This window comes from Onychostoma macrolepis, chromosome 10 (assembly GCF_012432095.1).
Source record: "Onychostoma macrolepis isolate SWU-2019 chromosome 10, ASM1243209v1, whole genome shotgun sequence".
NCBI classification, from domain to species: domain Eukaryota; kingdom Metazoa; phylum Chordata; class Actinopteri; order Cypriniformes; family Cyprinidae; genus Onychostoma; species Onychostoma macrolepis.
Genome location: NC_081164.1, coordinates 6429111 through 6456445, shown reverse-complemented (window position 1 = coordinate 6456445; position 27335 = coordinate 6429111). Strand labels below are relative to the sequence as shown.

Sequence of the window (27335 nt, the reverse complement as noted above, 5' to 3'; positions counted from 1 at the left end):
TCATGAATTTAACACGGATGAAAACTATAGGCTGTGAGGAACAAAAGGAAGTCGTTAGAATGGCATGCACTGTATGAAGAGCTTAGATCATTTTCACAACCCAAAAAACTGTTTTATATTTGTTAAAGTATATTTGTATATAAAGTATATAAAAATATTTGTATAAAGATGTTTCATCAGCTGAACAATCAGTTGTTAAACAACAGTTGAATCTATTGAACACACTTCTATCAATCACAGCCTTATTTTTATTCCTGTCAAAAAATTAAATATGGCTCTACCCTGAATAAGGTCTATTTTAGTATACAATGGCTCTTCTTTGGAATGTTTGAAATGGTATACTAACATTTTACTTTCCCCCCCTACAGTAGGCCTACCTGTTTAAGCAACATACTCAACTCGCATTTACTATCATCTCTGATTTTTAACTGCTCTTTTTTTTTTTTTTTTGCCTTATTATTTATTTGGACTGCCAAATGTTTCAAAATTTGATGCTAAATAGATAAAAAATGTGAAATTGTGTTTATTTTCTAAGTTATAAACAGATCTGCTCTTTTCAGGTAAACATGCAACATGATTTAACATGAAAACAGTGTAGCATACTACTGTTTGAAATGTTTTTCCTCCAGAACTTTGTAAACGTTCTCTATCAGTATGCAGAATGCTGCAAGCTAGTATTCGATTCCATTCCGAAGAATGCTGAAGAGTGCTGCGGCGCACGCGCAGAGCGAGCGGGGTTTGGTTTGTGTTTACAGCAGCACTGTTGCTGGCTAATGTTCATCGCTGTTATGTCAAGCCTCTCTGGAATAAAAAGCTTTTGTGGAAACAGGTAGGATGAGTGGCAACGATGCACACCTCCGCGTTTTTATTTATTCTACACGTCTGTTTCGTTATTCAGTAGTTTAGTCGTTTTAGGAGGAAGATATAACACAGTATATGCAGATTTGGATTTGAGGCTAGCATGCTACAGTGTGTTAGCCCGTTAAAGGCCGTGTGCTGATCTCTGCTTCACTGCATGGCACAAAACCTGCAAAGATCTGCACAGCGCACATTCCCATCTTTGTGACAGATTCTGTTTTAAACAAAGAAAAATCAAGGACGTTATTTGTGTCTTACTGTCTAAGCATATATAAAATATAATTAGAGGATTTCTCGCCTCTCGTAGTAGAAACGCATCATCTGCAATAGATGCTAACATAGCTGCATTACTAAGTTTTATCGCATGTGTAATGATTCTGAATGTAGTTGGATGTGTCTTGATGGTCATGTGTTTGATTATACTAGCTAGCGATTCTGAACTGAATCATTTAACGTTAAATCCGCCCAAAACATCTGTGACTGTTTGTTCAGTGACTCTTTCTGCAGTTTACGTTGTTACGCCAATAGGTGGCGTGAAGTGACTGTCTTTCTATGTGTAATAAGCAAGTCATTGAATCATGCATTCAAGTGATTCCTTCATTCATGACCGAGACAAGTGTTATAATTTTCCTTTATTATGACAACAAAGTATGTTATTGTTTCTCCAATTATCTGTCAGGACTAAGAGCCACAGTAAGTATTTGTTCAGTGCTCTTTCAGACTCAAAACGACCTGTTTAGTGAAGGGGAGGTGTTCATTTAGTAAGTCAACCAATAAAATGCTCAGTCATAACCTGCGGTCGAATGCTATTGGCTCGTGCAATAGCTAGACTTTTAAGGTGTGGTCACATTTGGGCAAAAACCCAAGTAAAACCGGTCCATTTTCTGTCAATAGTGTAGCGAGGTGTGAAGCTCAGCTTACACAGAAGTCACTTTCAAACCAAGCAGGTTAGCGCCACTTGAACATTAGTGAAATCTGTATGGTGAATTATTTTGCTCTTTTGCACGGGATCCTATTGAAATGAACTGAAATGAGCAATGGTAAGTAACTGTACCTCAAGGCTGGAAAGCTGGTATTCACTTCAAATGGGAAAGATGAGTCAGTGAGAACGATTTATTGATTAAAAAATAAATAAAAAGGATTCATCGATTGAAAACAATAAGATCACTAATTGTAGCACCACCTTATTCCTCCACCCAGAGGCGGATATACCCATTACTTACTGCAAGCAGTGAGTTCAGCTCATTGTTGCTAACATGATTTCAGATTGCATAACAGTTGTCTTTGGAAGAACTGTGTGTGTAAGAACAGCCAACAGCCACACCTTAAGATTTAACCCAGACTGGTGGCTTTTTTTCCTGATAGGTGAAGTAACATATTTATTTAATCTATTGTTTCAATAATTACTCAGCCATTCATTTTAAAGTGAGCAATGCAACAAAAACCTAGCCTGAAAGCAGGTTGACATAGTACTGTTGCAGAAGATATATTTATTTTTGTTGACAGGATAAAAACGACAGATCATGTCCATATTTTTGCCACAAAATTACACTTTATTATGTACGGAAAGCACATACTCTATCTCTCCCGCTCTCTCTCCCTCACAGACCGCACACACATAACAGTTACAGTTTGCACACACACTAGCATACATCGCGTTAATGTTGTTAGCGCTACTCTGACGGTTTTATCAGTAAACAACTTAAAAACTACATGATTTCTCACAAGCGAGGTAACAACAACGGCGCTGTTTGTGAACAAAAGGAACTAAGTTTCACTAACTAGATACATTGCTGCCGAACAGAGATGCACAGAGGTAATCTCTCTCTCTCTCTTTCTCTCACTCTCTCATAACTTAGTTATTAACTGTATTAACTGCATTAGTCTGTTATCAACGGCTCAAGCCTCCGTTACTAGGTTTAAAATGACGTTTTGGAATTAGCAACAGAGGCCTTGGATGAGATGCGGAAGAAATAATCCTACTCACAATAGCGATTTGAGTAGAAATACCGGACGAATGCCTTGGAATATATCATCTGATCAGTGTCTTGAGGTGTGGCAACCGTAGTATAAGCGGAATAATTGACTTCGGTCCGTTGAATTATTAGAAAAATAATGCACACCCGAGGTGTAACGACCAATCCGCTTCGCGTCGTGACCGCATCACCACCTCGGGTGTGCATTATTTTTCTAATAATCCAACGGCCTGTCGTCAATTATTCCTTACGTAAACCACAAGTCTGTGTGTGTATACACACACCCATCAAGAATTTTAGTTTTTTTAAATAAGTACAAGATATATTTGATAAAAAGTTGGTAAAAACAGTAATATTGCAAAATATTACTACAATAGCAAATACATGTTTAAAAAAAATTATTTTATTATATTGTAAAATGTAATTTATTCCTGTCATGCAAAGCTACATTTTCAGCATAATTTCTCCATTCTTCATATTTTCTATCATATCAGTGTTGAAAACAGTTTTTGCTGCTTTAATATTATTGTGAAAACAGTGCTACGTTGCCATTTAAAAGTTTGTGGTAAGTAAAAAAAAAAAAAAAAATTAATTAATATTTTTATTCAGCAAGGACATATTAATTTTATCAAAAGTGACGGTAAAAACATTTATAATACAAAAGATTTGTATTTGAAGTAAATGGTCATCAAATTCAGCTTTTAAATTACATTTAAAAAATATGTTAAGATAGAAAATGGTTATTTTGTAATAGTAATGCAACAATATTTTGCAATAATTCTATTTTTTTGATCAAATAAATGCAGCCTTGGTGAGCATAAGAGACTTCTTTCAAAAACATAAAAAAATCGCCATGATCCCAAACGTTTGACCGGTAGTGTCTGTGTATGTGTGTATATATACACATACATGAACAGTTTTATATAAAGTCTTTCATTGGTTGAAAAACCTAATAGTAGACCGTAAGCATTATTATTATACTATTTTATATTATATTATTATTATAATTCCCAATGTGCTTGTGTTCCTCAACAATAAACATGCCCCTCAGTGGATGTTATGTTGCCAAGGCAGCGATGGCGAAATCGCTCAAGGGTATGTGTCTTCATCTGGGAAAAATAACTGACTTGCAGCACCACTGCTTCCATATGCACATATTTGACATCATGTTGAATCATTTCTCGAAACACATGGGATCATGTGAGTTGAGTGATGTGTGAGCAGAGGGCAGGCAGAAAGGCCCAGTGGATGACCATGTGTTTAACGGCACAATGACAGATGCTTCTCATCTCCGGGGTATGTGAGGCAGCTGGCCCATGTGCAACCGCACCCTGACTCCATATTACTGACAGAGGCCACATGCTTCATTCGGACATTTGAACTACCCACTACAAACTCGTCTTGATGGTCTTTTTTTTTTTATTCAATGTTTTATGGAAGCTTGTTTCCACCACAGGATAAAAAAATAATAATAATAATTTAAAAAAGGAAATTGTGACTTTTATCTCGTAGTTGGGATTTATATCCCACAGTTTGTTTTTTTCATTGCATTTCTCAGGAAAAAAAAAAAATCTGAATTACGAGATGTAAGCTCACAATTGCAAGAAAAAAAGTCTGAATTCTTAGATAAAAAGTCTTAATTATCTTTTTTTTTAGGTTTTATTCCTCGTGGGTTAAAAAAAAACAGAATTGTGAGAAATAAACTCAGAATTGCAAGAAAGTAAGGCCATGTCCACACGTACACGGTTATTTTTATAAACACAGTTTTTCCTTCCGTTTAAAAAAAAATCTCCATCCACATGAAAACGCAAACGCGTGCTATGAAGCACTGTCAAGAGCATGCCAAACCAACAGGTGGCGATATAATCTCAACCGTAAAGCCATGTTGGCCAATCAGAAGCCTGAAAATGTTTCCAGTAGGCGGAGATAACAGCGCATGCTCCGACGTCCCAAGCCAAAATCTCCGGAGTTTTTGAAAATCTTCACCCTGGCAGGAGTTTTCAAAAATGTTGGGTTTCAGTGACCTGGTGCAGCGTTTGCGTGTGGACGAACGGCCAAACCGCATAGAAAAAGCTGCGTTTTTGAAAATAATCGTGTTCGTGTGGACAGGGCCTAAGTCAGAGTTCACATCTCGCAATACTGAACATATTGAAAAGTCTAAATTGTGAGATAAAGTCGTAATTTTTTATTCTGTGCAAAAAAACCTGAATTGCGAGATGTAAACTCAGAATTGTGAGACAGTTTGAATTCAGAATTACAAAATATAAATATTGTATAGTTCTCTCAAAATTGTGAGATATAAACTATAAAAATATTTTTTTTCCTATTCTGTTGCATAAACAGGCTTCCTGCTGATTAGTACAGCTTTATGTAGGCAAATGCCCTCATATTGGTGATTTAACTGCTGATGCAGCTGTAAAGGTTATTAATGCAGACTACGCTCACTGCTCACTAAATATGTATTACTAGCTGTTTCTGTGTATTATTACCCCCTTTCTTTCTCATACTGCCTTTACTTATTTTGCTTTCTCTTACTGTTTTATTTCTAGTCTGTGACAACAAAGCTTTATTTGCATGACTGTAAAGGATTTCACTATTGCTAAAGTATTTAACTACCTGCTTAGCAAATAGGTGGATCTCCCTCTTTCCCACACACTGAATCTGAATGATCATCAGCTTCTCTTTCTGTCTTATCTCCTCATCTCCTATTTTTCTCCCTTCATAGGGGAAATGGATTGGTGTTTTGTAGTGCATGGATACAGGACTTGGCTACATGTGGTTTTAATTCAGTTTTATCCTCAGTACAGTACATTTGAGTAAAGGACAGGAAACAATAGGGAGTAGGGCAAATATATACCAATTGCCTGAAATCTGTCACCAGGCGGAGAACTGTAGACTACTGTGCTGGAACTGTAGACAGCTTCATTGATTATAACAGGATTGATTTATTTTGACACTTTGTGCCGTGTCACCATTAAAGTTCCTTTTGGTCTCTCTGATTGATCAAATGTTTCCTGTTTGGTTTGTAGTCCAGAAGTGAGAGTTGAGAAATCAAACAGCTGCCGTGCTTTTGACCAGCAGGTGTGCAGTTGCTATGGAGACAGCCAGCTGAACGCTTTCTGGGAATAGAAGATGACTTCTGAGAGAAACCCCACTGGTGCCCTCAGTCCACCTGTCTGTCTCTCTCTCTGCTTCAGCCCACCTGTCTGTCTCTCTCTGCTTCAGTCCACCTGTCTGTCTCTCTCTCTGCTTCAGCCCACCTGTCTGTCTCTCTCTGCTTCAGTCCACCTGTCTGTCTCTCTCTGCTTCAGTCCACCTGTCTGTCTCTCTCTCTGCTTCAGCCCACCTGTCTGTCTCTCTCTGCTTCAGCCCACCTGTCTGTCTCTCTCTGCTTCAGCCCACCTGTCTGTCTCTCTCTGCTTCAGCCCACCTGTCTGTCTCTCTCTCTGCTTCAGCCCACCTGTCTGTCTCTCTCTCTCTGCTTCAGCCCACCTGTCTGTCTCTCTCTCTCTGCTTCAGTCCACCCGTCTGTCTCTCTCTCTGCTTCAGTCCACCTGTCTGTCTCTCTCTCTGCTTCAGCCCACCTGTCTGTCTCTCTCTCTCTGCTTCAGCCCACCTGTCTGTCTCTCTCTCTCTGCTTCAGTCCACCTGTCTGTCTCTCTCTCTGCTTCAGCCCACCTGTCTGTCTCTCTCTCTCTCTCTGCTTCAGCCCACCTGTCTGTCTCTCTCTCTCTGCTTCAGTCCACCTGTCTGTCTCTCTCTCTCTCTGCTTCAGTCCACCTGTCTGTCTCTCTCTCTGCTTCAGTCCACCTGTCTGTCTCTCTCTCTCTGCTTCAGTCCACCTGTCTGTCTCTCTCTCTCTGCTTCAGCCCACCTGTCTGTCTCTCTCTCTCTTCAGCCCACCTGTCTGTCTCTCTCTCTCTCTGCTTCAGCCCACCTGTCTGTCTCTCTCTCTCTCTCTGCTTCAGCCCACCTGTCTGTCTCTCTCTCTCTCTCTGCTTCAGCCCACCTGTCTGTCTCTCTCTCTCTCTGCTTCAGCCCACCTGTCTGTCTCTCTCTCTCTCTGCTTCAGCCCACCTGTCTGTCTCTCTCTCTCTCTCTCTGCTTCAGCCCACCTGTCTGTCTCTCTCTCTCTGCTTCAGTCCACCTGTCTGTCTCTCTCTCTCTCTCTGCTTCAGCCCACCTGTCTGTCTCTCTCTCTCTCTGCTTCAGCCCACCTGTCTGTCTCTCTCTCTCTCTGCTTCAGTCTCACCTGTCTGTCTCTCTCTCTCTCTGCTTCAGTCTCACCTGTTTCTCTCTCTGCTTCATTTAATCTGTCTCTCGTTCTGCCTCATTCACACCTGTCTCTCTTACCCACACTGTAAAAAAAAAAAGTTGAGCCAACTTAAAATTTTAAGGCAACCATCTTCAGCAGAAACTCAAAAATCTGCTGAAGCTGGTTGCCTTAAAATTTTAAATTGGCTCAACTTTTTTTTTTTACAGTGCAGTTTCATCTGTCTCTCTTTTTTCGCCTGTCTCTCTGTGTCCTTCTGCCTGTTTTTCTCTCTGCCTAGTCCACCTGTCTTTTTGTCTTAGTTTGCCTGTCCCTCTCTGCTCAAGTCTGCCTGTCTCTCTCTGCCTCAGTCTTCTTTTCTGCCTCAATCCACCTGTCTATCCCTCATTGTCTTAGACTCAGTTTGCCTGTCTCTCTTTTCTTAAGTCTGCCTATTTGTCTTTGCCTCAGCCTGCCTTTTTCTGCCTCAGTCTGGCTATCTCTCTCTCATTGCTTCAGTCCACCCGTATCCACCTCAGTCTACCTGTACCTTAGTTCACCTCAGTCTACCTGTACACCTGTACCTCTCTGCCTCAGTCTGCCTGTTTTTCTTTCATTGCCTTAATCCGCTTGTCTCTCTCTCAGTGTCTCAGTCTACCTGTCTGTCTTTGTTTGGTTGCTTTAGTTTGCCTGTCTCTCTCTGCTTCATTCTGCCTGTCTCTCTCTCTCTCTCTGCCTCAGTTTGTCTGTCTCTCTCTTCTCTCTCCTCCTCTTATCCTTTTCCTTTTCGTTTTGCCCCAAGAGAGCCTAAAACATCATCTTGTGTTTCACTCCTCATTTGGCCGTTGCATGCTGAGGCAGAGAGGCGGAGAGAGAGAGAGAAGAAAAATGCCGACAAGGCATCCATTATAATAGTGCAAGAACAGAGCGTTAGTGTGAGGGAGCATCTCGTGTGTCTATTCCACGCAAATCCATGTGGATATCTGTGAACAAGGCGTCTGATCATTAGTCTGTGTTAGGAGCCACTCCTCTATCTTAAACCAGTAGCACAATACACACGGCTCATTGTCGGAGCTCTGTGAGGCTGTGTACAGCTGGTTTCTGGTCATTGCTCCCCAGGGTGTAGCGCTGAGCCTGGTCTCCATTAGGACAGAGCACAATATGCCCAGTCAGGAAAACCAAAGCTCATTCACAAAGGAACAACCTGCCATTTAACATCCCCTCTCACAGTATCCCAGCAGCCTGAACCCACTGACCTGTGAAGCAACGCACGTCTCTCCTGCTACCGTTTGTGTAAAGGGATAGTTCACCCAAAAATAAAAACACTGTCATCATTTACCCACTACAAAAGAAGATATTTAGCAGAATGACCAAGCTGCTCTTTTCCATATAATGAGTGTGTGTGATGACCACATCATTGTCTAGATTGTTGTCATCTGTGATTCCCACCAGTCTCAAACAGAAGTTTCATTTCTGTTTCCAGAAGTTGGTAGTGACTAGTAATCAAGAGAGCCAATAATAAAATAGCAAAAACAAGCATCTGTGACATGTTGAGTCAGTCAAACTCTTTTGCAATATTCTGCAGTTTGAGCAAGTCAAAGCTGAGCACATGGTTTGTTTCAGGTAGTTTAATTTATCCAGACTGGGCAAGAATTACAAAATTTGCCTGGCATTGTGTGGTGGCTTTCTTTGGCTTTGATTGAATGGGTGGATCTCTGTAGTTTCCTACATAGTAAACTGCCAAAACAGGTGTGTCCAAAAAGATCCCTGCATGGCTCAGCAGAATGGATGCCGTTTTTTATTTTTCCACATCCAACTTTAACAATAGATTGCATCATTCATGAGCAGTCTAAGGCAGTATTCTTTTGAAAAGCTTTGGTGTCAACCACATTAACCAGTAAGCAATTGTCCTGCTTCTTAAATCAATAAAAAGCAGAGATTGTTTTGGTAACCTACTTTGATTTACCAAACTTCACAATGTTAATGCAACAACTTTTACAGCATTTATTACTCTAGGTCAATGCTCTTTTTGTTTGCATATACTTTGTTAATATTGCAAGTTCAAATTAATATTAATGGAACAATAGTAAATATGTTTTCTGTTCACCATAAGGATGTTTTGTTTCTTTAAACTATCATAAAGTCTTAATTTGCTCTAAATAGACACGACGTCTTTGAAATAAATAATACTTGTATTTAACAAGAATGCATGAAATTATGTAAATACACTTATAATATAAAGTAAGTTATTTTAAACTTTCTGTTAATCAAAGAGTCACAAAGCAGTAAAACTATTTACAGCATTGATAAGAAATGCTTGAGAATAAAATCATTAGAATAAATATTAGAATGATTTCTGACGGATCATGTGACATTGAAAACTGGAGTAATGATGCTGAAAATTCAACTTTGCAACACAGGAATAAATTACATTTTACAATATATTCAAACAGAAAACAGTAGTTTTAAATAGATATAATGTTTCACAGTATTACTGTGTTTGATCAAATAAATGTAGCTGTGGTGAGCAAAAGAGACTTCTTTAAAAAATCATCCAAAAATCACCCAAACTTTTGAACGGTAGTGTATAAACCCAAAGTCTGTCATGAACATAATTTACATTTTCATTTTAAATATGGCTTTACTTAATGGAACAATATGGCTGGTTGAAAATCAATAATAGTAGATGGAAGAGCTTTGTTTTTTGAGGAGCATTACATTGGTTCTAAAACAAATTGGTCTGCTTAAATATAGCTGTAATTATATATATATAATATAAAAGGTATATATAACTGTAAATTCTCTGAGACGGGCCCATTGAAACTGGCTCTTGTCTGCAGACCTTACAACATTTGTCACAGGTCTATAACTCACTTTTGTGACTTGAGTTCATTGTATCAATATCCTCTTTGTACAGGACTTCTGGGAATGTGACACATTGGAGCACATTGTGTGTGTGTTTGTGTAAATCACACACAGGTTCTGGTCATTCTTCGACACTTCCTCTAGGGATCTGCAGATCTGTGAGAGTGAAATGGCGCAGCTGCTTTTGTTAGTGTTTTCATGTCAGGACCTGTACAGTCCCATTATTTCCCTCCCGTATCCAAATATAGTTCAGTGCTGACCCTCTGCCAAACCCTCTCAGCCTGTCCAGATACACGCAGGTACAGCTCTCATAAACACAACTATCATTCGTTTTTCAGCTTCAATTTCTGTTGCAATAGAACAAAGTTTGCTTCTCTTTCATTGGAATAAAAAGAATAAATCATTTTGCATAAGGATAAGGTCAATCTGAACAGTGTTGTTATACCCGGTCATGTGCATGGTAATGTAAACAGCACTTGGCAGTACAATGCGGGCTGCTAAGTTTACAATCCACAGCAGCACCAACTTTGTTTGTCATTTGACTGTTGCCGTGGAGATAAAATGGATTTTTGCATGTTGTGTACAATTGGCTGCTGTAGAACAGAGCCAGGCCCATTTCCATCATACATTAACATTGCATAAATGCACCACAGAATGATACAGAGCTAGAATAGATAGGTATTTGGATATTAATGTACCATGTCATATTTCAGACCTCAATCTAAAAGAAAAAAGAAAATGAAGCCTATTTTTAGTATTGTACTGTATTGACTAAATAAGCTTTTAGCAGATATGTAAGGGATAATCAACGGCTAGCTGTGCATTAAACGATTTGAATGCACGACGTGGAGGCGAAGAGCCACCCGACACGCAACGGAGGGTGGTTGCCTCCGCGAAGTGCATTCAAATCGTTTTCAGCCGCGAGCATCGGGCTGGAGGCATGTACACCTCCCAGTCCCGAGCCTTCGCGGCGAGATGATTGGTTCTTTGGCATGGGCTGTGGCTCGCTACCACGCCCTGCCCCGGTTCCTTTCTTTTTCCTGGAGGTGCATGAGGAGCTGATGAAGTCGTGGACGGCCCATTTTTCAGCTGGAAGCTGCTCGTCTGCCTCCCCCATCCTCACTACCCTCGATGGCGGGGTGGCTAGGGAGTACGATGACATTCCCCAGGTCGAGAGTGCGGTTGCGGTGCACCTGTGCCTGCAAAACGCCACCACTTGGAGAAATCGTCCTCGTCTCCCGTCCAAAGCCTGTAGGCTGACGGCCGTTATCGCAGCCAAAGCTTACAGCACTGCAGGCCAAGCAGCCTCTGCCCTGCATGTCTTGGCTGTCCTGTGAGTACACCAAGCCGAGGCACTAAAATGCACGAGGGTAGTACCAACCCGAGGTTGATGTAGGAGCTGTGCTCGTCGACTGACCTCGCCCTATGGGCGACGAAAGTCACAGCGCGGTCCCTCGGGAAGACGATTTCCATGATCGAGTATTCAGACAGACCATGGCATAAGCGCATTTATAATTTTTTTTTACGTTTTTTGGGAAAACAGATCAGAAATATTGATGGTTCATGTACTTCAGACTATCAATAACAATAGCAAATCTCATGGCTTTGACGTACCTAAAGCTGATTGGCTATATGTGACCCTGGATGACAAAACCAGTCTTAAGTGTCAATTTTTCGAAATTGAGATTTATACATCATCCGAAAGCTGAATAAATAAGCCTTCCATTGATGTATGGTTTTTTGGGATCAGACAACATGATCTTTACTTAATATCCTAATGATTTTTGGCATAAAAGAAAAATCGATAATTTTGACCCATACAATGTATTTTTGGCTATTACTACAAATATATCCCAGCAACTTAAGACTGGCTTTGTGGTCCAGGGTCACATATATGATATGCCCCCCCAATGTTTGGAATGGCCTAAAACTATTCAAATTTAACAACTGAAATGAAGCTGAAATAAAAATACAGTATAATTATTAGATAAAAAAAACTTTAAAACGTGTAAAACTTGAAAATTTTGCTATGGTAACTAAATGTAATAAATTAAGCATAATAAAATTATACTAAAATGACCAAACTCAAATAAAAATAACTTCAATCTAAATAGAGTTATATATATAAAAAGACACATAAATTCAAACTTGAAACAACATGAAATTAAACTTAAACTAAATATATATATATATTAGAAAATGCAACCCATCATTGGAACAAAACAAAAAACAGAGAAGAAAACTCAAATCTGATACAATTCCACACAGAACCCAAAAAATGCACTGGACAAAATGATTGGCACCCTTAACTTAATATTTGGTGGCACCCCCTTTGGAAAAAAATAACTGAAATCAATCGCTTCCTGTAACCATGAATGAGATTCTTACACCTCTCTGCTGGAATTTTGGACCACTCTTCTTTTGCAAACTGCTCCAGGTCATTCAGATTTGAAGGATGTCTTCTCCCAACTGCTGTTTTGAGATCTCTCCATGGGATTCAGATCTGGACTCATTGCTGGCCATTTCAGAACTCTCCAGCTCTTTGTTTGTAACCATTTCTGAGTGCTTTTTGAAGTGTGTTTCGGGTCATTGTCCTGCTGGAAGACCCATGACCTCTGGTGGAGACGCAGCTTTCTGACGCTGGCCACTAGGTTGCGCCCCAAAATTCTTTGGTAATCATCAGATTTCATGACATGATCTGTTCACACAGTCAAGGCATCCAGTGCCAGAAGCAGCAAAGCAACCCCAAAACCTCCACCATGTTTGACTGTTGGGACTGTGTTCTTTTCTTTGAAGGCCTCATTTCTTTTTCTGTAAACAGTGCCATGATGTCCTTTACCAAAAAGCTCTACTTTTGTCTCATCTGTCCACAGTACGTTCTCCCAGAAGGATTGTGGTTTTGTCACACAAGTTTTGGAAAACTCCAATCTTGCTTTTCTATGCCTTTGTGTCAGCAGTGGTGTCCTCCTGGATCTCCTACCATGGTCCCTTTTCATTCAGATGGCGACGGATAGTGCGAGCTGACACTGTTGTACCCTGTGTCTGCAGATCAGCTTGAATTTGTTTGATAGTTAATCGGGGTTCTTTATCCACCATTCGAACAATCCTTCGTTGTAATTTTTCATTAACTTTGCTCTTCCGTCCACGTCCAGGGAAGTTAGCTACAGTGCCATGGGCTGTAAACCTCTTGATGATATTGCGCACAGTGGACACAGGAACATGAAGATCTCTGGAGATGGATTGTAGCCTTGAGATTGTCCATGTTTTTCCGCAGTTTTTTCTCTCAAAACCACAGACAACTCTTAAAGGCTGATTAATACTCGACGCGTCCGCAAGTTCGCTTGGGTGTGCGCGCAAATATGACTTCATCGCAGTGTTGGCAGAAGTTTGCTTTGAGTGCGCGAGACGTCTTTTCGCGTGGCGTTGTGCACGACATTTTTTGTAACTTTCCGCGCAGATCCGCTTCCAAAGATGCACGAGTTCTGGGCAATTCTAGCCGAACATGCACGTCTGTCCCGGTATTTGTCTGAAACAGAGGCAGTTAAATGTGAAGTTCAAACTCCATCAGGTGCTTTTTGAAGCTTTGAGGGAAAACAATAATTAGTTTTTATTTATTTATTTATTTTTGCATAGGTTGTCCAAGGATTTTTAATTCAAGTACGTTTTATTTTTATTGTATAAAAATAGAATTAGAAGTAATGTAGACACTATTTATACACTATTTGCTTAAAGTTGTCTTGTTTGATGCGAAATAAATCCAAAAGCTTAAGATTATTTTAATCGGTTCATAAAGAAATTGTTAATTCAACTCATTCATCACGTGAGAAGTCTTGTACCGGCAAATGAATTCTTCTCACCGGTGATTCCCAATGGTTTAAGAGGACAATTACTCCTTGTTGCCCCCTGTCGTTTCAAATAATAGTACAACGGCGAACGCGACAAGTATAAAAGTCTCGTCTGTTTGGGAAGGTGCGCGCGCAGTCAGCGGAGGCTCGCGAAGCGGAGCCAGGCGAGAGTATAAATTGAAAACAATAAGCACGTGAATACCAAAACATTTGCAATTGGAACATTTTATATACATTTTTATATATATATGTGTATAATTCAAAATATTTATAATAATAATAATGAAAATTAATGCAAAAAATAATGCAGTTTGGATGTCTTTTTAATAAAAAAAAAAAACACCTACAAATTGGACTTTTACACTGCAGTTTCTAAAAAATTTTCTAATAAAGTAACTGTGATTTTATTTTCTTGCTGTTTGGTTAGTGACTGTTAGTTTTTGACCCTTGATGTATGCCTACAAAATGAGTACCTGGCAATACATTTCCATTAACCCAAATTTACCTGCCATTTCTTTATTATCATTTTACGATATACTTCCACACACATCTCTGCCTCTTTAGCCAGCACTTCTGTCAAAGTGTTGAATTTTATTTTGCTCTGCAGACACCATGTGCCCTTAAATAGCTGTGCATGTAAATGCTGCCACTTGTAGAACAGTTGATTGTAACTTGCTGCATAAAGAACCACAAACTATATTTGCAGTTCACAAAGGATGCATTTAAAATAAGCATGGGCGTGCAAGCCCCTCTCATGTTTTTTTTTTCTTTTCCTTTCCTCATTGTTTTTTCATCTCTTTGTTTTCCAGGTAATTTTGCTCATTAAACTGCCATTCATGAGCGCGTCTGGCTTGATTTAGCAGTCATGGATGACAAGGCCTCGGTGGGGAAAATTAGCGTGTCCTCCGACTCTGTCTCCACCCTCAACAGTGAGGACTTTGTCCTGGTGTCCGGCCTGGGGGACGAGACCCCCTCCACTAATAATGGTAGCGATGATGAAAAGACAGGACTGAAGGTAAGAGTAGACAGAAAACGAATAGGGAGAAATTCTACTCTGTGAACTATAGATGGGGGATTCTTCAGTTAAGGGCTCATTTAATTACTTGGAATTTTGAAAAACCAAACATCTTCGAAATAGTTTAATATACATTTGAAGTGCTTATCACATGTTTTGAAATAATCAGCTTTTTTGTAACGATTCTTTTGTAATGATCAGCTTTTAATTTTAGTAGGTAGGGCTGCACGATTAATCGAAGTAAAGCAGAAAATGCTAGATGGCTTAGGTCGAGTTTGTATTGCTTTTAATGTGCATTTGGGAACGCAACCTTTGCCAAAGGTCTTCTGCGAAAATAAATTGTAAAAACCCGATATAATTTAGCCATTCATTTTTCTCGCCATGAAAATAGCCACAGAAGCTGGCATGGTGTTAAACACAAATAAACAAACAAACAAACTTGTTAGGAGAAGCACTTATGAACAAAAGATCAAATTTAAGGGATCCCTCTGTCAAAAGAAACGTTTGATGGTTTAACATTTGAAAATGAATAAATAAAGCAATAAATATTAATATTGTAATTTTGCAATTGCAGTGTAAAATGAAATTATTATTAAATTAACAGATTTAAATTTAATACAATAGTTGTATTTTTATTATCATCATCACAACATTTTGGTCAAATCGTGCAGCCCTACAAACCTGTTTTTTTTTTTTTTAATTGCATTTTAAATTGTAACCACATTTTTATTCGAAAAATCATAATTAGTTTTCGTGTAGCCCTAGATTGTAATATAATGAGAGAAGATACACCTTAGATTTGCTAACACAGCAGGATAGTAAGCAGTAAATTTACTTCCATTTTATTTATTAATAAAATAAAAATAAGTTCCCTTTGAATTAAAATTCTCATACTAACTAAATATGTTAAATAACTCCTGATAAAGTTGTTCTCAGATCATGATGTAGTTTTTTAAACTAAATATACATTTTTTGGAAAAACGTAATTTTTCTCTAAAATGCTTGATGTGATCAGTATTGCAGACAGCAATTCTTTGAGAAAGTTTTCACCTTTTTTTAAGTTCTTTGGAAAAATGCAACAGATTTTGACAGAACACTTTATAAATTAATAATAGACGAGAAATTAAAAGACTAGATGGTGAGCAGGCTTCAACAAACTTCAAATTTAAAAAAAGTAATTTAAAGAGGTTTTTTTTTTAATCATCCTAGGGGATGGAACATTCCCCTGATTGAAAAATCACCCCATTCATTTAATTAGCAAGTACAGTTTGCACCACCTAGCTAGATTGTTAAAAAGTGCTAATAAGGTTTTAAATGTTCACATCCATTCAGTCACTGTCATGAGTACAGGCAGACTGCACACTCTCATTCCATGTTTTATTCTTCTGCTTAGCCTGTGCCCTGACTTGTCCATTTCTCACATGACGCCACACCATATGAATGCTGTCGAGATTTCTGTCCAGTTCGTATCACCTTTGATTTTTTTTTTTCAACATCTAATTTGATGTATCGGCACTACAGTGTGTTCTTTGTCCATGTACCACTTTTGACAAATGCACTTTCAGCTTTATGTACAAATGTTCACAATTCGTTTTAGTATTATGGTGGGCCACAATAAGATGTTGCATCCATACAGATCTCATTTATTCATGGACCACAATTCATGGAGGTTTCAACCACGCCACGCCGCTCCAGTCTTGCCTGTTTTTAGACCTTGTGGTCATGATTCTCGTATGCTCATTACACCATCACTCCTGCTTTCTGATTTGGTGGATTTGTTAATTTTGTTGGCTTGTGAAGTCTGCTCCTTCAGATTTGCATTTGATCATGGCTATGGACCAGCCAAGTTTGAAGTTTTGTTCTCTTTTTTTTTTTCACATTATGCTCGTCTTTTGTCACCTTCTTTATTAAAGGAATAGTTCAACCAAAATTTCACCATTTACCCACGCATGTTTTTACCAAAAAAAACCTACCAAAAATTTACCAAGAAATAGTCACTTAAAATGTATGAAAAAGGGCAGCGAGAACATTCTTCAAAATATCTTTTTTTGTGTTCTTCGGTAGAAAGAATAGATGTGGGTTTGTAATAACGTAATAATAATGGGCATAAACACTTGCTATTGCCACTAGAGGGCATCGTCACATTATGTAGCACAATTCATGATCTACTGTGGCAGTTAAAAGTGAAGATGTTTCTGCTGGATGTCAGTCTTTCACAGTCCATCGGTCATAAAGTAGAGAACACTCTCTCTCAGTTAACCCATTCATTACCATTCTCTCAGATGGGCATCTCTTAAACACTCTGTTTGTTACACAGGTGATTTCTGAGGAAGGGGTCAGCTTTAAGGTCAGTCTTTATCTATCTATTCCTCTCTCTCTCTTCCTCTGTGGCTTTGTGGTCGTACTGTGTCTCTGTGCCTTGTGTCTGATTGGCTGATCAGTTTGATTGGCAGCTTCACTGGCCTGTACAACAGCTGAGTGTGGGAAAATAAGCGGGACTATGATATTGTGATTGTGCAGTGCTCAGTAGAGTGTTTATAGGCTTCTGTTTTGTTTCTGGTGCTTCCACTGTTTCCGTCATTCCAGGCATTTTAGTCCAGTCGCCTTTTGGTCCCAGTCCATGCTAGTACCTCTAGCTTGTATTATAAAGCTCTTTTGCCACACTTTTATATTTGTTTTTTAAACAAAACAGAATGCATTTGACAGATATGCACATTTTGAGGTCTTTCGTGGAGGTCATCTGCCAAATCGTCTGCTCCCACTGAACTTCATTGCATTGCTGTATGCAGTTCCTATGTGTTGAAAGATCATCTTTGTTTTCAGTCACTGTTTTTATGGCTGTAATGAATGCAGATCACACCTTCTGTCTATTCAGCCAATCAAATAACAAGAATATCAGGAATAAAAAATTCAGATCTGTTGAATTGCAAACTTCCTGATGTGGAATCAAATCAAAACTGAAACATACACTGATCGTATTGAATGCTCTGGTAAGATGGGGGTTTAAATTTGGGACAGCCATCTGTGTGTTGTTTGCTTGCTTTTGTCACTTTCATTTTTCTTCTTGTCCTATCCGACGTCGGTTCAACATGCTCAATCTGCTAAAACGTCATAGAGGTGTGACTAATGTCAGTGGTGTGGAACATACCACAAAACTGAGCTTGACAGACATTCAACGACGGCCCAACTTTGGCCAGTGCTGACCAGGAGCATGGTGTTGTCAAGTATTTAATGACCAAGTAGTTCACCTTCAAAAACGCACCATAAGGTGCCTTTATACAGACAGGTTAAGGTTGCTCAAAATTCTATGTAAAGATGCAATGCCACATTAAAAGCCAGGCTAAATTATTCCTGCTTTGACCTACCTCACCCCCTAATATCAAAGTATTTAATAAAGGTGCAAATGCTGTGTAAATTTATTTATGCCACCACTAAGCAACATTAATTAGAAATGACGCCTAAAGCCTGGAAACGATTTTTGCCCCAATATTCCAGCGATATACAGTCTGGAGAAGTGGATGATAGTTGCCGAAAGTCGGAGTCAAGGTCTTTGCACATTGAGTCTGAAATTTTCGCACGTTAAAAAATAAATACGACCTCACGTTGTGTCAATCACGTTTACACACTGCCAATGAAACTTTTGTCCGTCATAATAAAATTTGGATCAGGTTCGATTTTCTGCATTTTCGCATCCGTAGCAAGCATTTTGATAGGAAAGGATGACGAATATGAAAACAAAACCACTAAATTTCGGACTCATTGTGCAAGGACCTTCAGTCTGCAGATTTGAGTTGACAGATTCCATAGAAAATCACGTAGTGTATGATGGTCACAGATTTTAGAACACGTTGTTTTCATTTGTCAAGTGTCTCCTAGCAACAAGGTGCACGTTTCTGCATGAGTTTGTGATCGGAACAACTTTAAAGTCTGGTAGTGTATGATCTTCAGTTGCATGGTGCATAGCCAGTTTTTCTTTGTCACTATTTACAAAGTCTGTAAGTGTATGATGTCTAAAATCAGTTTTTGTCTGTTCAGATTTTAAAAGTCTTGTAGTGTATTTCAGCCTTAAAGGGGTCATCAGATGCCCATTTTCCTCTAGTTGATATGATTCTTTAGGGTCATAATGAAAAGTCTGTAATATACTTTGGTTAAAATTTCTCAATGGTAGTGTAAAACAACACCCTTTTTACCTTGTCAAAAACAGCATACGACCCGTTTCAGTGCATGTTCCTTTAAACATAAACGCATTTAGGTAGATCTGGGGGCATTCCCTTCAAAACCAAACGTAATCCAGTGCATCTTCAGCGGCTCAGGTGTCGGGAGTAAATGATGACTGCTATGTTCATTATTACATTCAACAACAACAACACCTCAATCGCTTTGGAGACATTCTTGTCTACACCTGCCCCGGCGTTGAAATAATGATGGACTGTGTTCACAGCTCACTCAGGGCAGGTCTAAGGTAAAACACAAGTGTCAGTCAATGGTTGTGGGAGTGGCCTGTGTATGTGAGACGCCACACAGCCAAGAATCTGAGAAAAGCTTGACACTGGACATGATTTATTGGGATTAACATTTTTTTTTTTATCATTATAGGGTGGTTGTGTACACACACTGCCAAGATACATTTCAGTTCAAACAACATGTAAAAGTGAATTTTGCATCCAAAGACACCTTTAAAATTCACCTCAAAAGTTCCTTTGTGTTCCTTTGTGTAAATTTGGTATTAGAAACCCCTTCAATCTGGTCAGAGAGTGTAATTATTTGTTAATATCAATTGCGTTCAATTTTTGTAATTAAATGAATAAAATGTTAAATTGACAGTTCTAATTTGCAACTATGCAAGCAATGCAACACAATAGATAGTAGACAAATCAACAGTTCACCTGTTCTCTTTTATGTAGCTACTCTAGGTGCTTATGCTACTTCCAACAACAGGACAAATGCATTTGGAACTTTGCTTTGATGCATCTAGTGTAGACAACCTCAAGCGCAACCAGCATAAACCCGGTGTTAGTGACAGTGGGCACCATATTTAAAGGGATAGTTCACCCAAAAATGAAAATTCTGTCATTAATTACTCACCCTCATGTCGTTCCAAACCTGTAAGACCTTCGTTCATCTTCGGAACACAAATTAAGATATTTTTAATGAATTCCCGAGAGCTCTCCGACCCTCACATAGACAGCAAGGGTCCTAACATGATCAACGCTCAGAAACGTAGCAAGGAGATCGTTAAAATAGTCCATGTGACATCAGGGGTTCAACCGTAATTTTACAAAGCTACGAGAATATTTTTGTGTGCAAAGAAAACAAAAATAACGACTTCATTCAACAATTTGTCTCCTCTGCGTCACACTATAGCGCCATTTTGGAGAGTATCACACGTAAACAACGTGTGTACGCGGATACGTTGTTTACGTTCAGATCAAAGCATAAACAACGTACGTATCTGCGTACGATGCTGCTGACACAGAGCAGCAAACCTTGTTTACATATGTGATACTCCCCAAAAAGGCGCTATAGGGTGACGCGGAGGAGACGAATTGTTGAATGAAGTCGTTATTTTTGTTTTCTTTGCACACAAAAATATTCTCGTAGCTTTGTAAAATTACAGTTGAACCACTGATGTCACATGCACTATTTTACAGATGTCCTTGCTACGTTTCTGAGCCTTGATCGTGTAAGGGCCCTTGCTGTCTATGTGGGGGTCAGAGAGCTCTCAGAATTAATCAAAAATATCTTAATTTGTTTTCTGAAGATTAACGAAGGTCTTTCAGGTTTGTAACGACATGATGGTGAGTAATTAATGACAGAATTGTCAATTTTGGGTGAACTATCCCTTTAATTTTGTGCAAATAAAAATGAGGCTGTGATGGATAGACGTTCAGTCTGCTGCAGTGATTTTTAACATTGTTGTCCATCGTTCAGATGACGTAACATTGAAAATATTAATTTATTAAAAAAAACTCCTGAAAAGCATGTGTTGTATAAATGGCTACAACCTTAAGACAGGACAACATATTGAACGTACTATGTCTGTCCCTCAAAGCTTTGTTTCATTTGTGAAATTTAGAATATGCCATTTTCCCTGACTTAACTCTATGGTCCGATACTGTCGAGTCTTTTTCTTGTTCATCATCTTGGGTCTATATATGCAAGTGACTTACATGAGTCATTAAATGACTGTACTGATGTGTCTGTGTGTGCGTATGTCTGTGTCTGTGTGTGTGTTTTCAGATCGTGGGCAACGGCAGTGAGCAGCAGTTACAGCAGGAGCTGGAAGATGTGCTGATGGATCCTTCAGTAACTGAAATGGTGGGAGGACCGGACCATCTGGGAGGGGCCGACCATGGCTATCCCACTACAGCTGTGCCATCGCGGTCCGGCCCAGTACCCCCTAAACTTGAGATAGTGCTGCCTGTTCAGGGAGCTCAGGAGAGTGAACTCAACGAGAGATCTTACAGGGGTAAAAACAACAAAAATCACCGTTTCCTGTGTGTGTGTGTGTGTGTTTTTATATATATATATATATATATATATATATATATATATATATATATATATATATATATATATATATATATATATATATATATATATATATATATATATATATATATATATATATATATATATATATGTATGTATATGTGTGTGTGTGTATATCTCGTCGCCTTGGAATTATAAGGTTCTATCTGCATTCTGAGTGGTTTTGAGATATTGAGCTTCAAAGTTTTTGCATTCCATATAGCAAAAATTATATGGGGAACAAGTCTCTTTCCTGCATGAAAATGACAGAGACCCTAAATGTGTTCTAAATGTACAAAATCAAAATCCTCTCAAATTTTTAAATGGGGATTTTTGGAACAGGTCAAATGCAGATAGAACAAGTAATTTAAAAACTAATTTTTCCGCTTGGAATTATAAGGTTCTATCTTGCAAAACATTAATTGAAGCAACAATTTTCAAGAAATACAAATAGTTTTTTTATAATTTGTTTAAAACACAAAATTAGTGTTGCAACAATGTGTCAACATGTATGAGAAAAGTAAATTTAATGCTTTCTTTATCACATTTATTCCATATTTTAGGACAAATCATTTTTTCTTGGTTAAGTTAGGCACAAAGGGCAATACTAAATATTTTGTTAATTTTAGCTAGGATTATAGTGGGTAATTAAACACATTATTGAGGGAACAGTTAAGGCAGCTAACGTTACTCTAATCCATCTGACCAGAACTTTATTCTACAAAAAGCGGGACATTATCTTTAAATCAGTATGGCCGAGATAACATGCTGACGTTTATTGTTGTAATTAAGACCCAATCATTTCAATTGTTGTCTATTTGATATTTAAGGCTTAATGTTGTAAAATGTAAGACATTTTAAGACTTTAAATTGCATGAATATTTCGCCAATCATTACATATTCAGGTTTTTAGCGACTCAGACTTAAATCCAGCACGGATGGATCTCTAATTGCTGCAATAACAAACTTTCCTGATATTTGAAGAACATAAAATAATAATCAAAAAAAAAAAGAAAAAATAAGCATACTTTCTTACCTTTTGAAACTTGGAAGGGTTCGATTTGAGCAGATGATTTTACCATCACTGCCATCTGAAACGTCTCCTGTTTGATGTGGTGGTGAAGACGTTCTGCTACTGAATAAATGCATTTCTTGTCAACCGTAGCCCTGCCCCTGCGTTAATTGCGTTAAATATTTTTAACGCATTAAACTGAAAAAATTAATAGCCTGATTTAACGCGCTAATTTTGATACCATTAATATATATATATATATATATATATATATATATATATATATATATATATATATATATATATATATATATATATATATATATATTTTGCTAATAGCCCGCACTAATAAATAAATAAATAAATAAATAAATATATATATATATATATATATATATATATATATATATATATATATATATATATATATATATATATATATATATATATATATATATATATATATATATATATATATTTTCAGTTAAGTAGTTTTGTCTAAATTCAACTAGTTATATTTAAAAAACATGTTTGTTCACATTTCAAAACCATTTTCACACCATATCTATTTGCATAACAATTAATGGCAGTTTTTAAAAAAAAATTATTTTAATTATTTACATTTTTATTATTTTAAGGTTTTTAATTTTCTTATTATCCTTTTTGCATTCAGACAATAAAAAAATAGCTAATTTCATTGAGGTTAAAACCTAAAAAGTGTGCAGACTATATAGTATAGTGTAATACATATATAGAGTGCCACCTGCTGGTCAAAGACACATACCTACCTGTTTAATGAAAATTCATACATAGGCGCTATTTACTTTGGTGAAAAAAATTATTTTAAGCATTTAATTAGAAGTAGTCAGATCAAAAAGGTTTTAAGTCAAGTGTGTCCAAAACATTGACTGTTTCATTTAGAGTCTCTCTTCCCGTCACTGCTTCTAGATGAGCCCTCTGACTTGAGTCCCGGGACCCCTGTCCCAGATGAAGACAGCGTGGTGTTCAGTAAGCTGACGTATTTAGGCTGTGCATCAGTGAACGCCCCACGCAGTGAGGTGGAGGCTCTGCGTATGGTCAGCATCCTCCGCAGCCAGTGCCAGATGCCCCTGGACGTCACCCTCTCTGTGCCCGGAGTCTCAGAGGGCACCGTCAGGTACTTTAGGAAGCTAACGACGGTAGTAACCAAGAAAAGAAATGATGCTAATTGAAAAAGAGGTTAAAGTAACTTGCACTTGAATATCTCATCAGGCTGTTGGACCCTCAGACCAGCACTGAGATTGCCAACTACCCCATTTACAAGATCCTCTTCTGTGTTCGCGGCCACGACGGCACACCAGAGAGCGACTGCTTCGCCTTTACCGAGAGCCACTACAACGCTGAGATCTTCCGCATCCACGTCTTCCGCTGTGAGATCCAGGAGGCGGTGAGACAAACACAACTGCACACACGCATTGCTTAAAAAAAATTGTTGTGGAATGATAGTTGTGAATTTTTGGTCGATTCTTACAAAGACCGTCAAGAAATGTCCAGGTTATATTTTTCTCAGATATCTAAAAATGATTAATATAGAAAATAAACGAAAAAGAAATATACATTATAAAATAGAAATTTTTATTTTCCTATCTTTTGATTTTGTGGTCAAATTTGATTCGGACCAGTTCTTCCTGAGACTCTTGATTGTTGCATCGTAATTTTTTTTCTTGCTGATAGAATTGCAGTTTCCTGGTTTAGTCTGAAGGGGGGGCACTTGTCTTTTGTATTTTTCCTATGATATCAGAAATGCTCACATATCAAAACATTGCTTATATATAATGTTATTGATTTTGTTTTTGTAATTCTTATGATGTAATATACACACATTCTACAAATAAATAGGCTACCTAACTAAACATATTTATTGCACAAAACTATTAAAGCCAGCATAAGTAAACTCAAATGCAGACTGGCACAAAACCACTTATATGCATCCAAGATTCAAAATGATGTGCATTCAGGTGTTTATAGCTGTTAAGTTATGTTTAAGCCAATAAATACTGTATGTACACACATACTTGGGTGTCGTGGTGGTGATGAGTTTAAAAGATGAAACTGTTTTACTGTACTGCTGATTTTGTTAGCACGCTAAAGTGTTGCAATTGAGATTTTGGAGAACTGAGATTTGCTATGTTTTGAAAGCACTGTTGCAAAAAAACCATTCACTAAATGACTAGTTGATTGTTGGTCAGCCAGTCAACCATCCTGACGTGTACCAATTGTGTGTGGAGCAAAATGTTAAAACAGCAGGGATGCAGCTGTCAGGTGTATTTGTGTGTGTGTGTGTGTGTGCTAATGAGTGTTGATAACCTGAGAACAGTCTGACAGTGAGTCACTGTAACACAGCCTGTGTCACTGGAGACTGTTTTGACTCCAATCACTGAGTGAGTGTGTGTGTGTGTGTGTGTGTGTGTGTGTGTGTGTGTTCGTCTTTGCAGGTCAGCAGAATACTCTACAGCTTTGCCACAGCTTTCCGCCGATCAGCCAATAAAGCGCAACTCGCATCCAAGGCTCCGCCCCTTACGCCAGACAGCGACGTCTTCACCTTCACTGTCAGTCTGGAGATCAAAGAGGATGATGGGAAGGGCACATTTAGGTGAATCTCTCCCTCCATTAAAGTTGATTCAGTTCTCCCGCACATATCTGCGTTTAACCCGAGAGGTCTCGTCTCTAACTGAATAATTCAATTAGGTGTTATTTTCTGGTATCCAGCCTTCGGAAGTCATCTGCCCGGTTTTGATGAGGGAAATGATAAAAATAGCTAAATCTGCAGTTCCTCAACCTCTTCGTCTCTTTCTCTTTCTCAGAAGTGTCGACACATGCTTCCTGTCATTTATCATCCCTTACATCTTCGCCTCATTCCTCTGCCCTACACAGGGTTCTGTTAACACAGACCTGCACTGGAAAGATCTCACTTCAAAGAAGCATATCCTTTGTTGACTTGTTGACTGTAACTAAAAAAAAAGCATTGTTCAGTGTAACAAGCATTGGCATACAGAACAACACCACAGCTCCATATTAAAATGTTATAATTATTATTAATATTAATTAAGCATATATAAATTAAATGTATATTGTATTTATAATATTAGAGTTAAGTAAAATTAAGTAAGTGCCGTGTATGCAGTGTTTTTATACCAGCTTTTTACTGCTGCACAGAAAAGGCTAAAGAGAGAAAAGTATTTAAGGAAAGGGCTAAAGTGCCCAAAATAACTGCACTGTCTCCATCAGCGTGAGCTTGATGCTCCAGAGAGACTGTGCCTGTTATAAATGGACTGTAAGTCACATTGGATAAAAACAACAGGAAAAAATGACAAAATTACCTTGAAAGGCTCTATCGCTCCATTTGGATGCAAGAAATGCGTGTTCATTTTGACAGAAGATTTTGTTTTAGTCTTTTTTGGGCTTATTTTTTTAAAATCCTTTTAAGTTTAGTCATTATTATCAGTCTTAAGTACTGTATATATTTAAAATCATAGTAAACATAATCATAAAATATTTAGAAAAAAAACCTTTTTTATTGTTTATAATGTTTCTTGGGCAGCAAATCATCATATTAGAATGATTTCTTAATGATCATGTAACACTGAAGATTGGAGTAATGATGTTGAAAATTTAGCTTTGCATCGCAGGAATAAATGGCATTTTAGAATATATTTGCATAGAAAACAGTTATTTTAAATTGTAATAATATTTCACAATATTACAGTATTTTTGGTCAAAAACTGCAGCCTTGGTGAGCAGAAGAGACTTTTTAGGAACATTTAAAAATCTTACCAACCTCAATCGTTTGATTAGTAGTTATGTGTATTATTTGAATAAAGAGACATATAATATTATTTATAATGCTAATAAAAACACAAATCATTTTTTGACCAAAATGTCAATTTTAAACGGCAACAAAAATATGTAGTTAACAGTAAACAGTTTGTCTTTGAATTGTTGATTTATGCCAAGCTTTTACCTTTAATTTATGATTATTCAATACAAAAAATTTTGGTAACACTTTAGTATCGGGACCAATTCTCACAATTCTTGGCGAATCCATGCGTTTTTGTAAGAAAAAATATCCATATTTAAAATGTAATAAACACTTTTCTCTCACTTCATCTAACTGTGGTACGGAGAAGTCGACGAATGCGGAGAGAGAACAAAACAAAACAAAACGCCGCTCACGAATTAGAAGCACAAAATGAGGATCTGTAAAGAAAAATGCCAGAGGATTTTGATATAAGCCAAGAGGAGACTGGTTTTCCTTTGCTAAAGTAAGGAAACTTTGCTTCCTTTGCTCCTGTAAACGAACTCGCAAGACTAGCATATCTCAGAGGCGCACGCACAACGCATACGTCCTACGTCAGCTGCCGGAACGGCTTCCAAGTACAACAGATAGCGGAAGTGAGAGAAAAGTGTTTATTACGTTTGAAATATGGATATTATGGATAAGAACTAACCCTTTAATGGTTTTTAATAGCGAGAATTGGACCTTAAAATAAAGTGTGACCATGTTTTACTAAAGTTATGAGCATCTAATAAGAATCACCATTGAGAATAATGTGAATTCTCAGCTTTAAAATTTTGAGACACGTAGGAAAAATAGGCTTAATTGTCATCAAAATAACTAAATCTTTTGATTTTGAGGTGAAATCTGGACATGTGAGATTCACCCAAAACTCTCTTTGTGACCAACAGTGCCGTATCAAAGGACAAGGACAGACAGAGCTTCAAACTGCGGCCAGGCATGGACAAAAAGATTGTGATCTACGTCCAGCAGACGTCCAACAAAGAGCTGGCCATCGAGAGGTACGTGCTTTCCTCAGCGACACGGCTTTCTCCACAGAGGGGACATCCTCATCCAGAAGAGCCTCGCGTCTCCCATTACAACCAATAATTCATTCATTAATGATAAACACGTGCTGAATTATGTCTTTTCTGCGCTTAAGTGTTC

At 38.0% G+C, this 27335-nt stretch overlaps 1 protein-coding gene across 5 annotated transcripts; it reads left to right on the top strand.

The window, feature by feature from the left end:
- Positions 1-687: 687 nt before the first annotated feature.
- Positions 688-27335, top strand: LOC131547815 (rab GTPase-activating protein 1-like). 5 transcript variants are annotated; one of them, XM_058788500.1, is made up of 9 exons: positions 688-829; positions 14606-14811; positions 17129-17158; positions 21052-21280; positions 23303-23510; positions 23606-23780; positions 24829-24986; positions 25198-25340; positions 27080-27192. In XM_058788500.1, the coding sequence occupies exons 2-8, from the start codon at positions 14662-14664 to the stop codon at positions 25328-25330; spliced, it is 1083 nt and encodes a 360-aa protein (XP_058644483.1). In that variant the 5' UTR covers positions 688-829; positions 14606-14661; the 3' UTR covers positions 25331-25340; positions 27080-27192. The 5 variants fall into 5 exon arrangements, with proteins under 5 accessions (XP_058644483.1, XP_058644479.1, XP_058644482.1 ...); XM_058788496.1 differs by lacking the exon at positions 25198-25340 and having other exon boundaries at positions 27080-27334; XM_058788499.1 differs by having other exon boundaries at positions 25198-27210.

Coding starts and splice junctions, on each gene's coding strand:
- LOC131547815 (XM_058788497.1), top strand. CDS start 14,662: ATGGATGACAAGGCCTCGGTGGGGAAAATTAGCGTGTCCTCCGACTCT. Junction 17,159..21,051: donor AGGAAGGGGTCAGCTTTAAG/GTCAGTCTTTAT, acceptor GTGTGTTTTCAG/ATCGTGGGCAACGGCAGTGA. Junction 23,781..24,828: donor GCTGTGAGATCCAGGAGGCG/GTGAGACAAACA, acceptor TCGTCTTTGCAG/GTCAGCAGAATACTCTACAG.